This window comes from Eptesicus fuscus, chromosome 8 (genome assembly GCF_027574615.1).
Source record: "Eptesicus fuscus isolate TK198812 chromosome 8, DD_ASM_mEF_20220401, whole genome shotgun sequence".
In the NCBI taxonomy this organism is placed as follows: domain Eukaryota; kingdom Metazoa; phylum Chordata; class Mammalia; order Chiroptera; family Vespertilionidae; genus Eptesicus; species Eptesicus fuscus.
Genome location: NC_072480.1, coordinates 76,200,208 through 76,215,564, shown reverse-complemented (window position 1 = coordinate 76,215,564; position 15,357 = coordinate 76,200,208). Strand labels below are relative to the sequence as shown.

At 44.4% G+C, this 15,357-nt stretch overlaps 1 protein-coding gene across 1 annotated transcript; it reads right to left on the bottom strand.

The window, feature by feature from the left end:
• Window positions 1-5,949: 5,949 nt before the first annotated feature.
• Window positions 5,950-13,247, bottom strand: CFAP97D2 (CFAP97 domain containing 2). The gene is made up of 3 exons (XM_008143903.3): window positions 13,158-13,247; window positions 6,986-7,066; window positions 5,950-6,072 (listed from the first exon to the last, which is right to left on the bottom strand). Exons 1-3 carry the CDS (start codon window positions 13,245-13,247, stop codon window positions 5,950-5,952), a joined length of 294 nt encoding a protein of 97 aa, XP_008142125.2.
• Between the last annotated feature and the right edge of the window lie 2,110 nt (window positions 13,248-15,357).

Here is a 15,357-nt window from a genome sequence, read left to right as displayed (position 1 = left end):
GTTGGGGCCAGGAGTGTTTATTTAAACTTTGATATCATGCATTTTCCCTATGATGGGCTAAATTTCAAGGGAAAGCAATGTGCTGAAATGTTCCACTACATAATGGCTCTATATCCAGGTGGGGAGTGAGTGAAGATTTTACAACTCTTTCATTTGATTTATTGGGACATTCATGTGGTGAAATGAGCAGGATAATTAATGACAAAATTAAAATTTCTTTTTGTTTTCCATTCAGAATTATGGTTGTGTCAGCAGAAAGGATAAGATGAAGAGGGAGAGTTTAGAGTTTAAATTATCTGGCAAACTCTTTCAAATTGCTGGTTTTCTTTGCTTTTCTGGAACTAAACTCTTTCTTTGCTTTTCTGGATCTAAACTCTTTCTTTGCTTTTCTGGATTAGCAGTGTGTGGCAGCTAATTCAGAATTGTCACATGATTTCTTTTTTAAAAAAATAATATATTTTATTGGTTTTTCACAGAGAGGAAGGAGGAGGGATAGAGAGTTAGAAACATTGATGAGAGAGAAACATCCATCAGCTGCCTCCTGCACGCCCCCCACTGGGGATGTGCCCTCAACCAAGGTACATGCCCTTGACCGGAATCAAACCCGGGACCCTTCAGTCCACAGGCCGATGCTCTATCAACTGAGCCACACCGGTGAGAGCGTCACATGATTTCTTAATGAGGTTTTATGTATACTATCCTGCTAAGTTATTTTTCACTAAATCTTTCTCCCCACAGCCTATAATCAATTAACTGAGCTCATTTTTATCTCCTCATAATTTTTGTATGTGTGGAGGAATTCATCAGTTGAGTCATTGTTCTGTGTCTTCTATTATTAGGGTTTAACCATTTGGCATATGCTTGTTGACAACAGAATAAAATGCCCTAAACAAGCAAAGAATCGGTGAGTCCATATGTTTGATAAATCTGAGGAAGTAAATGGAGATTTGAAATACGGTAGCTATGTATTTAAAATGAAAAAGAAACCACAGATACCTTTTCCCTTGCCTGTCTGCCCACTCCCAGGACACTTCTCGAGGGCATGCCGGTACTTCTCAGTCCTTGCCAGGTCTTCTTGCCATTTTTTAGCTCCATACAATGGCTCCGAGTCTGTGATCCTTCCCAGACTGATTTTGTTTTCTCTTTGCAGCACATTGCTTTCCCTTGAACTCGGCAAAGTTTCTGCTCTCTTTTCCCCCTGTTTAGACTAAAAACAGCAACAACAACGTAGATATTTCGTGGAGTAGTGAGAGAGTTAGAGCCAGTGACAGAGTTCTCATTCTGCGTTCATGAGGGAAGCCTGAGTGCCAACAGGCAGGAAGGGCTCTCAGAGAGGGAGTGTATGCTCTTGGTTACAAACACTCAGTAGCCCCTCCTTCTCCAGGTGCCCGGATTGGGAGCTGCTGGGTTTCAGAGATGAACTAACATAGCTCTGAACTCAGGGACCTCATGGCCCAGTTAAGGGAGATTGGATGTAGGGGAGAACATGTAATGCAATGTTGTAGATGCAGGTGGGGACACAGAGGTAGGAATGCTCAGGACTTTCTGACCGTAGTGGGAAGAGGTGCAATCAGAGGTAATGCTGGGACAGAGGCTTGGAAGAAAAGTGGGAGTCACCGGGCAAGCAAGGAGAGGAAGGACATCCCAGCTGGCATGGCACATCTGGCAAGAGTGCAGTGGGAGGCTGACAGAGAGAGGCTCGTGTGCAGCTCAAGGAGTTCTGACCTATCTTGAAGGCAATGTAGAGCCATCGAATGGCTTCAAACGACAGTCAAATGTGCATTTTAGGTCGCGATGGAGAAAGGGTGGGAAATGGATTGGAGGGAAGGAGACTGGAGGGGGCACCGATTGGGAGTCCTCTGCAGTGGTCCAGGTAAGAGGTGACGAAAGCCTGAGTCAGGTGGCTGCATCTGAATGGGAAGGGAACTGTCAGAGAGGAAGATCCAAGAGCAGCTGGCTCCCCATCAGCTGGGGGCGCAAGGAGAGAGGAATGAAGCACAGGTTTTAGGATCCAGTGACTGGGTGAATATGTGGAGAGTTGTGGAAATAGGGAATAAGAGTGGAGCATCATGCACCATCAGAACATTTATTGAGCACTGTTCTGAATACTTTATACACGCTCTGTTTCATTGGTGGCAGGTTGCTATCCATTGTTGCATATGCCACCAAGAAAGAAAAATTGCTACTAGGGAAACCACGCCACGCCATGCACTGTGGGATGCGTTCCCACATCAGAGCCATTAAAATGTGGGGTGTGTGTGTGTGTGTGTGTGTGTGTGTGTGTGTGTGTGTGTAAAGGGGAGTATATCAGAATCTAGGAAACAGGATTATCTCACTTAATCCTTAGAGGTTAATTATTAGCCATACTGAGGTTAAAACTTGCCCAAAGCCACAGAATGAATCAGTGGTGGAGCTAGAACTTAAGCGCATGGTCTAAGGTGGGTTGTGAAGTCACCTGTTCAGCTGATGCTCAGGGTGACAACAGGGCTAAAGACACGGATGTGTGAAGAAGTCTGCAGCATCAGAGCATGTTGAAACGAAGGAAGGGGTACAGAAGAGGCACAGGCATTTACTGATAAGGAGGAACTTTTGTCATCTTTCTGTTTGTTTTCCATATGCTGTACAGTTTTGTGCGCTTCATTTCCCATATTACTGTCTTCCTTTGTGTTGGATTTTTGTCTTTTTGCAGTGAAACATTTAAATTCCTTTCTCACTTCCTTTTGTGTACCGGTATATTCAATAGCTGTTTGATTTGTGCTTAATCATGGGGATTTTGTGCTTAACATCCTAAAGTTATAACACTCTTAATTGAATTTATACCAGCTTAACTTCCGTGATATACAAACACTGTTCCTTTATAACTGTCTTCATCTTTTTGGTTATTGATGTCACAAAATTACACCTTTATAGTTCATGTGCTCCAAAACATAAAATGATAATTCTTTTAAATGAGTTAGTCTCTTAAATTATGTAGAAAGCAAGATTTGGAGTTACAAACCAAAGTTCCAACAATATGAGATTTTATTTATTTACTCTTCAGTTGATGGGCATTTGGATTGTTTCCACTTTTTGGCTATTATGAATAATGCTCTTGTAAACATTTATGTACACGTTTTACTTGCGGACATGTTTCATGTCTCTTGTGTATGTAACTGGGAGTGGAATTATTGAATCATATGGTAACTCTATGTTCTATTATTTGAAGAACAGCTAGACTTATTTCCAAAGTGACCACACCATTTTACATTCCCACCAGCAGTGAATGAGGGAACTAATTTCTCCACATCCTAACCAACACTTGCTATTATCTGCCTTTTTTGTTTTGGCCAAACTAATGAGTGTAAAGTGGTATCACATTGTGGTTTTGACTTGCATTTCCCTGGTGACTAATGATATTGAACATTTTTTCATATGTTTTTTGGTCTTTTGTATATCTTCCTTGAAGAAATATCTATTCAGGTCCTTTACCCATTTTTAAAATTGGGTTGTCTTTTTATTATTAGTCTGTAAGAGTTCTTCATATATTCTAGGTTCAATTCCCTTGTCATATATATGATTTGCAAATATTTTCTCCCATTTTGTGGGTTGTTTTTTCACTGTCTTAATAGTGTTCTTTGAAGCACAAACATTTTTTTACTATTTTTTTATTTTTAAATATATTTTTATTAATTTCAGAGAGGAAGGGAAAGGGAAAGAGAGATAGAAACATCAAAGATGAGAGAGAATAATTGATCGGCTACCTCTTGCATGCCCCCTACAGGGGATCAAGCCCATAAGCCAGGCATATGCCCTTGACTGGAATCGAACCAGGGACCCTTCAGTCTGCAGGCCGATGCTCTATCCACTGAGCCAAATGGACTAGGGCAAAGCACAAACGTTTTTAATTTAAGCTTATCTATTTTCTCCTTTGTTTTTATCTATTTTCGTGCTTTTGGTGTCATATCTAATATCATTGCCAAATATGAGGTCAGGAAGATTCATTTCTATGTTTTATTCTAAGAGTTGAACAGTTTCAGCTCTTACATTTAGGTGTTGATCCATATATGGTATGAGGTAAGAATCCAACTTTATTCTTTTACATATGAATAATGAGTTGTCTCAGCTTCATTTATTGATAGTACTATTTTTTTTCTCCCTTGAGGGGTCATGGCACCTTTGTTGAAAATAAATTGACTACAGACACATAGGCTTATTTCTGGACTCTTAATATTATACCATTCTATCCTTACTAATAAAAACCTAAGTAGTCGTCACGCCGTCACAAGATGGCTACACGCACAGCGGGCTCACGCACATAGGCGGGGCTGGGCTTGATGTTGCATGTGCAGCACGGAGCCTGCCTGGGAGTCCTGCCTCCTCCCGGCTCCTCGGTGTGTGGAGCCGGGAGGAGGCGAGTCCCCTGGCTCTGCGAGGCGAGGCCTGCCTGGGGGCCCAGCGATGCCTGCCTGCAGGTCCCTGGCTCTGCTCTGTGAGGCCTGCCTGGGGGGTCCCAGCTCTGTGTGGGGAGGCCTGCCTGGGGGTTCTGGGGATCCTGCCTCCCGGCTCTGCGTGGTGCGAAGGTGGGAACCCCTGGCTCTGGCCTACCTCTTTGGAGCTATCCATTGAGGAGCCCCAGATGGGTGGGCAGGGCCTACCTCTTTGGGGCAATCGATCACAGGGCTCCCACACTGTGACAGAGCACAGGCCAGGCTGGGGAGGAGAGGCCCGAATTTCGTGCACCGGGCCTCTAGTTAATTATATTCTAAATGCCTGCATTTATGCAAGTACCACATTGTTTTGATTACCATTGCTTTGTAGTAAGTTTGAAATTCTACTTTATTCTTCTTTTTCAGGAGTGTTTTGATTATTTGGTGTCCCTTACAATTCCATCTGATTAGAACCAACTTGTCAATTTCTGCAAAGAAATAAGCTGGGATTCTGCACTGAATCTGTAGGCCAGTTTGGAGAATATTGCTATCTTAACAATATTTAGTCTTCTGAACCATGAACATGTGATTTTTTCCCCCCATTTATTTAGATCTTCTTTAATTTATTTCAACAATATTTTGTAGTTTTTCAGAATGTAATTTTGCACTTCCTTCATTAAATTTATTCACAAGTATTTTATTCTGTTTGACTTTTGTGAGTAGAATTATATTAATTTCATTTTCAGATTGTTCATTGAAAGTATATAAAAATGCAAGAGACTTTTGTATATTGATCTTGTATCCTGCTACCTTGTTGAACTTGTGTATTGGGCCTAATAGCTTATTTTTTTTAGTGGTTTCCTTAGAATTTTCTATATGCAAGATCATAGCATCTGTAAATAGAGACAGCTTTATTTCTTTCTTCCCAATTGGGATGCCTTTTATTTCATGTCCAATGAGGCTTGGACTTCCCCACACTAGGCTGCAAATGAAGTCAGTTCCTTTTGGGGAGAGAGTAGGAGCTCTCTGTGCTCTGGTCTGCTTCTCCCCCTGGGTAAAATCTCAGAGCACTGGAGCTGAAGTGGGGACAATGGTAAGCTTCTCTCTGAGTGACACCAGGGATTAACTGTTAGACTAGGCCCCTTCATTGCAGCTTTAAGGTAATCAATACTGAGCAGTGATTTTACACTCAGATTAAATATCTGTCTTTAAAGTGGAAAGTGATGCTAGATCTAATGTAAACTAAACTATCCAAGGAAAGTGGAGATTGACCCATAGCTCCAGATTTGAATGACAGTGACTGAATAGTGGGTACAACTAGGAGGCCCAGGATGTTCCTGACACCCAGGCTGACTCCACCTGCCCCAAACCTTCCCGAGTGAAGCCAAGTCTCAGGTAAAACGTGGACCACAGAGAAAAAGGCCATTTCCTGGCATGTGGTTGAGGGAGGACGGAAATGCCTCACTCTGTCTCATGGGCAACTCTTCTGCTCAGGCCCTGGAGCCAAGCGCTCCAGGTCCTTCCAGGTGGTTCTGGGCCCCAGTTACCTCCTGTGTGTGTAGTCGTCTCTGCTGACAGTCTGTCCCCTGGTCCTCATGATGCAGGCCACCTTCTCCAGCAGCAGGCGGTTGTCCCTGTCAATGACGGAGAGCCTCTCCTCCTCCAGCTGGGGGCAGACACAGGAGCCTCTATAAGCACCAGCTGCATCTGTGCTATTACTGTGCACAGATTTATCCAGAGGATCCCTCAACCCCTTTGACTTGAGCACCCTGTGGGTTTCCCATTGCCCCAAGCTTCAGCAATGAGTGTGATGTGTGCAGGCTCCTTGGTCTCTGAATTGGAAACCGTTAGGATGGAGCCAAATCTCATATGCTTGGAGTGAAAGTAACAGAAAGGATGATATGATTCTTTGTGAAATTATGTCTTCCTCTAAAATTCTGACCTGTGACAGTGATGCTATTGAAGAAATTACTTTATATTTCAAGAAAGATACTTTATACTGCTCAGAAGAAGAAAAGAGTTAAGCTCAGGGAAGTCAACAATTCTCTTGTTTTAAGTTTTTACATTGATTGATCTGCTCATTTGCTAGAAAGTGGTTACTTAGTGTTTGTTCTGCTAATTTAGGATAGTATTACTTAACAGGCACATAAAAAGCACACAGTAGTTTGCTTTGGGGGCATTATTATCAGCATAACCTATGTGATTCTTAGTTTCACTTGATGGCTTAAGCATCAAGAAATTTATATTCTGAGGTGGCCATGAAATGGCCTGGTATAAAGAAATGATGCTAATTACTTAATTACTGAATAAATTACCACTGTGAATTTCCTCCCCTCTCCCTCCCCTCTCCCTCCAAGCATGATGGATCAACATGAAGACTAGAGAAAGATTTCTGGTGCAATCACCCATTAGTTCCATTTGGAGCGTGACAAGATTGATTGGTTGCCTAGACAGCATTCTGTCTTTGATAGTGACTTGTTTATTCCTCACTGAGCCTGCCTTTTCCATTTTCCTGGGTTTTGAAGCTGACATTTTCTAGTTAACTATGATGGTAGCTGAGAGGTAAAATGGAAAGATACCTTCAGCTTCTTGAGGTTCAGGTGGAAGTGGCTGAGAAACAGCGGGGCGTGGGTGTCCACGAGTGGCTGGGCATCCCGGACCTGCGGCACAGAGCGGGTGATGTGACCTCAGGCGCACTTGTAGTAGATAATTAATGTGAGCTTAGACCGCGCAGCTTCTGGGTTGCTGGCACTGGGGACATACACTGAGTGGCCAGATTATTATGATCTCTGAACGCATAATAATCTGGCCACTCAGTGTGTGTGTGTGTGTGTGTGTGTGTGTGTGTGTGTATATATATATATATATATATATATATATATATATATATATATATATATATCTGAACGCATAATAATCTGGCCACTCAGTGTGTGTGTGTGTGTATATATATATACACACACACACACACACTGAGTGGCCAGATTATTATGAGGCCACTCATATATATATTTTAGAGGCCCGGTGCATGAATCCGTGTCTGGGTGGGGTCCTGCCAGCCTGGCCAAGGGGAGGGGACATGGGTGGTTGGCCGGCCTGCTGGTCGAACTCCTGGTCGAGGGGACAATTTGCATATTAGCCTTTTATTATATAGGACAGCAGTCGGCAAACTGCGGCTCGCAAGCCACATGCAGCTCTTTGGCCCCTTGAGTGTGGCTCTTCCACAAAATACTACAGCCTGGGCGAGTCTATTTTGAAGAAGTGGCGTTAGAAGAAGTTTAAGTTTAAAAAATTTGGCTCTCAAAAGAAATTTCACTTGTTGTACCGCTGATATTTGGCTCTGTTGACTAATGAGTTTGCCGACCACTGATATAGGATATACACCGAGTGGCCAGATTATTAAGTGTTCAGAGATCATAATAATCTGGCCACTCAGTGTATATAGAGCAGTATTCCTGCCATCAAAGCTTACAAGTCGGCTGTGGTAGAAAGTTCTCAATGAGGCTCAGGACTTGATTCAGAATCCAAAAAATATCCCCTGGAGGAACGAGGCAGCCCTCAAAAATGAGCCTATTGTGTCATTTTCAAGTAGAGAATTAAATAGGTACAGAGTGCGGTTTCATTAACCGTAGCCATCAGCTGACATTTCTGTTCTGCACTCTGTTGCCAAGGCCTTTAAGACAGTGAATTATGTCCCTGTATCCACCTCACTCTAATCTCTGAGCCTCCAGCAATATTTTTAGGATGAGCGCCTTCAACATTGATTAACTGCAAAATGATCCCTGCAGAGTTTCCTATCAGAAAATGTACAAGCAAGAGAAGAAATATATGTTTTAAAATGTGATGGATTAAATGCATGAGGGCTATTTACCATTTGCAATAAAAAGGAATCCCCCCAGATTCTATACAGATACTTGCTTATAGATATCATTAATCACCGGGACCTATTAGCTGATAACCTGAGAGTGACAGCATTGGGAAGCTCCACAGCCGAGTCTGCTGAAATGATAACGTGAGCACCATGCACTCTGGGAATCAAACCCCCGGAGATGGAACAGAGCCCGTGTGTGGAGAGCCGGGAGATGGTGAAAGGACTGGATGGTGAGAGGGTTTGCATAACACACTCGTTTTGGAATGCTTTTAACATTTCATTTTGTTTTATAACATGTAACATGTTTACATGGCTCCAAAGTCAAATCTGTCAAACAGCTTCTTTTTGTGGTCTGAGCCCTACCATCTTCGCCCTATTCCCTATTGATAAATATTCTAACTTTACAGTGATTCCTTTCATTTCTGAAAATATACATACTAGTACATATATTACACACATTTTCATCCCCTCTTTTTTGTTTTTATTTGTAATTATTATTTTAATCTTTATTGTTGAAAGTATTACATAGGCCCTCCTTTCCCCCTATTAACCTCTCCCAGCCCGATCCCATCTCCCCTCCAGATCCCCATCACTCCATTGTCTGTGTCCATGGGTTATGCATATAAGCGTACAAGTTCATTGGTTGATTTCTTCCCACCCACCCTCCCCTGCCTTCCCTCTGTATCCCCTCTTTTTTAGATATAAAGAGCATATTTTCATCCATTGTTTTTTTCAAAATACATTCCAGAGATAACTTTATAGTAATATATGCAGCTGTTTTCCATCCATTTTTATAGCTGCATAATACTTCACTGTGTGAAAGCATCCTAATTTATTCACCCAGCTCACTTTTGATGGGCATTTTGGTTAGTTCCAATTTTGCTATTACAAATAATGCTGCAATTAGAATCTTTTGCAATTTCTTCATGTATCTTTGCCAGTGTACCTCTGGAGTGGATACTTAGAAATGAGACTGCTGGGTAAAGGAAAAATGCGTGTATTATTTCATTAGACATTGCTAAATCACCCCCTAACCCCTCCCTCCGCTACACACACAGGGCTGTGCCCTTTTGCCACCAGAGCACTGCCAACAAGTTTGGGGACTTATGACAATCTGATAGTTAAGAAATGGCATTAGAGTGCAAGTTTAATTTGCATTTCTCTATTATAAGTGAAGTTGATAATCTTTTTATAGTTTAAGAGCTATTTGCAGTTCTTTTTCTGTGAACTTTTGTTCATATCACTTGTCCATTTTCATATGGGGTTGTTTGCATTTTTCTTTTTCTTTTTAGAAGTCCTTTATACGTAAGGATATTTTAATATGTTTTTTTAAAATATAGTTTTATTAAGTTCAGAGAGGAAGGGAGAGGGAGAGAGAGATAGAAACATTAATGATGAGAGAGAATTATCAATCGGCTGCTTCCTGCATGCCCCCTACTACGGATCGAGCCTGCAACCCAGGCATGTGCCCTGACCCAGTATCAAACCAGCGACTTCAAGGTTAATGGGTCAATGCTCAACCACTGAGCCACACCAGCCGGGCTATACATAAGGATGTTAACCCTTTGTCTGTGATTTAATTTGTAATTACTTCCCCCAATTTATATTTATTTTTTCATTGATTCTTTTGGATTCAGAAGTTAATCATTCATATTTAATCATTTCATCCACACATAGAAAAAAAAAAAACCCAATACCTATTTTCTTGCCTAATGGATTTGTCTTATCTACTTGTATGGTTAATACCTCCAACACAATTAAAAAAAACATATAAGAGATAGTAGGCATACTTGTCTTATTTCTTACTTTATAGGGAATACTTTTAGTGTTTTTCTGTTAATTTAGATAATGGCTTAGGGATGAGATATTTATATTTTATTACGTTAGACAAATACAATTTGTATTTTATTAAGGTTATTTTGGTTTTAGTTTAGCATAAGTGTGTAATCAAGTGTAAGGTAGAAGGCTCTGTTGAGATGCCAGGATGAGACATGTTCTGGATTCTAGAGATAGTTTTGGGCATGGTGGTCTCCTTCAAGTCTATTTTCTCTCCTCTATTGCATCAAAGTCCTTTATATTCCCAAGTTTCTCAGCCAAGCAGTAAGAAACAAAATTACTTTAAAGAACTGACTTCCCCCCATTCTTAATATGGAAGAATTTGTTCTAAGTAAAAAAAAAATAAATAAATAAATAAATTTAATCCTCACCTGAGGACATGCTTTGACAGAGGGAGGGGGAAAGAAGGATGAAGGGAGGGTCGGAGGGAGGGAGGGAGGGAGGGAGAGAGGGAGGAGGGAAAAAAATTGATGTGAGAAAGAAACCTTGATCAGTTGCCTTCCATATGCTCCCCAGCTGGGTATCAAACCCACAACCCAGGTATATGCCCTGACAGGGAATCAAACCAGCAACTTTTGGTGCACAGGACAACACTCAGCCAACTGAGCCACTCTGGCTGGTCTAGCCAAGCTTTCATGCCATGGAGTGTAAAAGGGTCTTGCTGGTTCTTCCCTGCTGCCTCCAGGTAGAGCAGGGTGGCTCCCACACCTACAGCCCTCATTCCTCCTCACCCTCGTTCTGCTGCAAGCCCGTTTCCTCTCATTCACTGGGCCTTTAGCATCTGGGCCACAGTTTTGTCTTCCCCTCAATGAGTTCTACACCATGGGGACGGCTGTGCCGGGTCTCCAGGCATCGTCCTCACAGGAACCACCCCTTTGGGGAGCTGTGCTTCAGTTGTCCCATTCTTCACCCACAGTCCCTTTCTTTCCAGCTTTCTTAGTTGACTGTGCTCAAGAGTGACTCCTTGACCTTACGTGGCTGCCAGCATCTCGCCTTACTAGCTCCCCCTCTTTACCTCATCCCCTTCCAGGTAAGGTCTGTGGCCCTCCCTTTAACTCCTCATGCCAGGATCACTGATTCCTTGGCCCCGTGCCCTGCTGCTGACCACGAGCTGTATTGGGGTGTGCCTGCACTCCATTGTTAGCCCCAGCAACCGTGTGTTTCGGGGACATCGTAGAACTGCATGAGTCGGTGTTATGTGAGTTTATGCTGCCCAGCCACACCTGGGGCCCATGCCAACTGTCAACACACTCTCCATTCAATCAGCTCTCCACTTTCCACAATGACTCTTTTGAATCTTCCTCACCTTACAGTTTCTTAGGCACAGAGCCTGGTTACTCATTTTTACTGGGCGTGTTTATCAACCACCTCTTATCAGGGATGAGTCTAGTCCCTGGGATACAAAAACGAACAACACAACACCCATGGTGTTTACGTTCTTGTCTATTATTCAAAGAGGTGATGCTAATTGGTTTATACTTGTTACTGTCATGCATACCCTTTTCTCTTTTTAAAAATACATTTTTATTGATTTCAGAAAGGAGAGGGAGAGAGAGAGGAACATCAATGACGAGAGAGAATCATCGATTGGCATGTGCCCTTGACCAGAATCGAACCGCGACCTCCTGGTTCATAGGTCGACACTCAACCACTGAGCCATACTGGCCGGGCATGAATACATTTTTCAATCTTTCCCTGGCAACAACTATGTACTAAGCGGGTACTGTGTGCTCTAGGTGCTGAGAATATCATGGTGACAGGACACAGCCACCCCCTCACAGGCTGGGGCAAACAAACAAAATAATAAATCTGTTACATCAATCATGAAACGACATGAGACAGCAGAACAAGAGACTACAGAGCGATGTGGAGATGTGCTTCTTAGGGCACAGACAAGACTTCTAGGAAGATCAGAGGTCTAGGAAGTGAGGGTGAGCCCTGGAACAGCTGGGAGAAGAGTGCTCAGTGGGACTCTCAAGGAGCACAGTGGGTTCAGGGCCCAGTTGTGCATATGGGCACCCGGCCAGCCTTGCAGTAAGTGCCACCTGAGCCTCCCTGAGGCCACTGTGTCACACCATAACCCAGCTGGGCAGAATCCTGGAGGATAAGAAAGGCTTGCCTGGGTCTTATTATCCTGCAGAAACCTTGGTTACACTGCCCTGGGGGGTGGGGGGGTGGGGCGTGGGGGGCGGGGGAGGTGGAGGGGGATCACTACAGACAATCACAGAGCAGCAGTCTGTTCCAGAACATCCCCTCAGAGCATTTCTCAACCTGGATGAACACTGATGTGGAGACATGACCAACCCAGCACTGAGCAGTTGGATGGCTCCCCTGAGGTCTCATAGGCAGAAGACCACGGCAGGCCATTTGGAAACCTCATGGTGACCTTCTCAAAAGACGTCCACATCTGCATTAAATTAAATGGAAATAATAATGAATCTTCTAATGGAGATAAAAATGTTTTTTTTGTCCCCACTGGAGAATGCTGATTTTTTTTTAATCTTCACCTGAGAATATGCTTATTGATTTTAGAGAGAGGAGGATGGAGAGAGAGAGAGAGAGAGAACATTGATGTGAGAGAGAACATCCATCAGTTGCCTCCCATATGCTCCTGCAACCTAGGTATGTGCCCTGATCAGGAATCAAACCTGCAACCTTTCAGCATATGAGACCATGCTCCAACCAACTGAGGCACACTGGCCATGGTGGAGTGTGCCATTTTGATAGGGGAAAGGGTCCCTCAGATCTTTTTGTCTTAAGATACTTTTGAGTGAATTATGAAAAACTAAGTACTTTATAAACATATGCTTTAATTGAGAAGGGAATGGTCCTAAAACATGACACCTGAAAACCATGATCTATTTAATGGATTTTTATTGTATGGCAACATATGTGACCAACTTTTTAAGGAAATATCATTTCAACCATTCCATCTCTGAAAAGAAAATTAGCTTTTGGTTTTCAGGGAAAGCCCTGGCATTTCATGGTTACTGTTTTGGGGGCCTCGCCTTGAGCCACGAGGGCCTGGCACCCACCGTTCCTACCTTTTTCCTGTGATCCTGGTAGGCTTTCTCCCATGTGCTCTGCAGGTACTCACTTCTGCAGGGAAGTGTCAGCCGGGGTGCCCTGTGCATCGCAGACAGCAACACCAACCTGCTCCTGCAGAGAGAGACTGGTTCAGGCCAAGGTGCAGCCCTGGAAAGGGCTGTGTTTGCTGGCTCACATGACAGTTGCCAAGGCATCTGGGCTAAGGAGAAAGGAAAGAGGACAAGAGGATCGCCTAAGTGTGCTTAACAGAGAATTGAATGCTAGTATTCTTCCACTCCAATGAATATTTTCTCAAGAGATCTTGACTGGCTTAGTGATGCCATTTTGATGACCACCCCTTGCCTCCCCCATAATAGGTCAAAGAATTTCTCCTCCAACTAACTTTTCTCCTTCCCTTCCTGCCTTCTTTCCTTGCTTTCTTCCTCCTCTCTCCCCTGGTCTTTTCTTTCCCTTCTTTCTCATTTTTTTTCCTTCCTCCCTTCTTTCCACCCTTCCTTATTCCTGCTCTCCCTTATCCTATATCAGTGATGGCGAACCTATGACACGCGTGTCAGCACTGACACGTGTAGCCATTTCTGATGACATGCGGCCGCATGCCGAGGATGAAACATTTGCTGCTCCTGAGGATGAAACATTTGCGACTAGAGTCTTGGAGTTACTTTTTTTCCTCAAAGTGACACACTACCCAAGTTATGCTCAGTTTTTTGGCGAAGTTTGACACACCAAGCTCAAAAGGTTGCCCATCACTGTCCTATATAATAAAGAGGTAATATGCAATCACACCATCACACAAGATGGCCACCCACATGTGGTCAAAGATGGCCTCCACAAGATGGCCGGCAGAGGAGGGTACTTGTGGGCAATCAGGCCAGCAGGGGAGGGCAGTTGGGGGCGGGGGGACCAGGCCTACAGGGGAGGGCAGTTGGGGGTGATTGGGCCAGCAGGGGAGGGCAGTTGGGGGCAATCAGGCCACAGGGGAGCAGTTAGGCGTTGATCAGGCTGGCAAGGGAGTGGTTGGGGGTGATCAGGCTGGCAGGTGAGCAGTTGGGAGCCAGCAGTCCCGGATTGTGAAAGGGATGTGCGACTGCTGGTTTAGGCCCGATTCCACAGTGATTGAGCCTAAACCGGCAGTTGGACATCCCCTGAGGGGTCCCAGATTGGAGAAGGTGCAGGCTTAGCTGAGGGATACCCCCCCCCCCAGTGCACGAAATTCGTGCACCAGGCCTTTAGTCTTTTAATAATCCTATCTAATAAAAGAGTAATATATAAATTAACCATCACTCCACTACACCCACCATCCACGCCCACCATCCACGCTCACCAGCCAATCAGGAGCGAGTATGCAAATTAACCCAACCAAGATGGCTGCAGCCACAGAGAGAGCAGGAGGGAGGCTTGGGTTTCCCCGGTAATGGAGGAAGCCAAGCTTTCCGCACACCCTGGCCAGCCCAGGCCTCTGCTCAAGGCTACAAAGTTTCAATTGTAGAAGATAAATAAATCCCAGATACCAGGGCCTCTGCTTGGGTCGCCGGGGGCGTGGCCAGCCTGCAAACTACCACAGGCCTCTTGCCCAGGCTGCCCCACACCCCAAGGGAACCCCACCCTGATCCAGGACACCCTTCAGGGCAAACCAGCTGGCCCCCACCCATGCACCAGGCCTCTATCCTATCTAATAAAAGAGTAATATGCAGATTGACCATCACTCCAACACACAAGATGGCTTCCCCATGTGGACATAAGATGGCCACCACAAGATGGCCAGCAAGGAAGGGCAATTGGGAGGGACCAGGCCTGCAATGGAGGGCAGTTGTGGGCGATCAAGCCAGCAGGGAAGGGCAGTTGGGAGGCACCAGGCCTGCAAGGGAGGGCAGTTAGGGGTGACCAGGCCAGCAGAGGAGGGAAGTTGGGGGCAAATAGGCTGGCACGGGAGCAGTTAGACATCAATCAGGCTGGCAGGGGAGTGGTTAGGAGGTTATCAGGCTGGCAGGCAGAAGTAGTTAGGGGCAATCAGGAAGGCAGGCAGGTGAGCAGTTGGGAGCCAGCAGTCTTCGATTGTGAGAGGGATGTCCGACTGCCCGTTTTGGGATTGGGCCTAAATGGGCAAGTCGGACATCTCTCGAGGGGTCCCAGATTGGAAAAGGTGCAGGCTGGGCTGAGGGACACACCCCCCCGTGCACGAATTTCCTGTACCGGGCC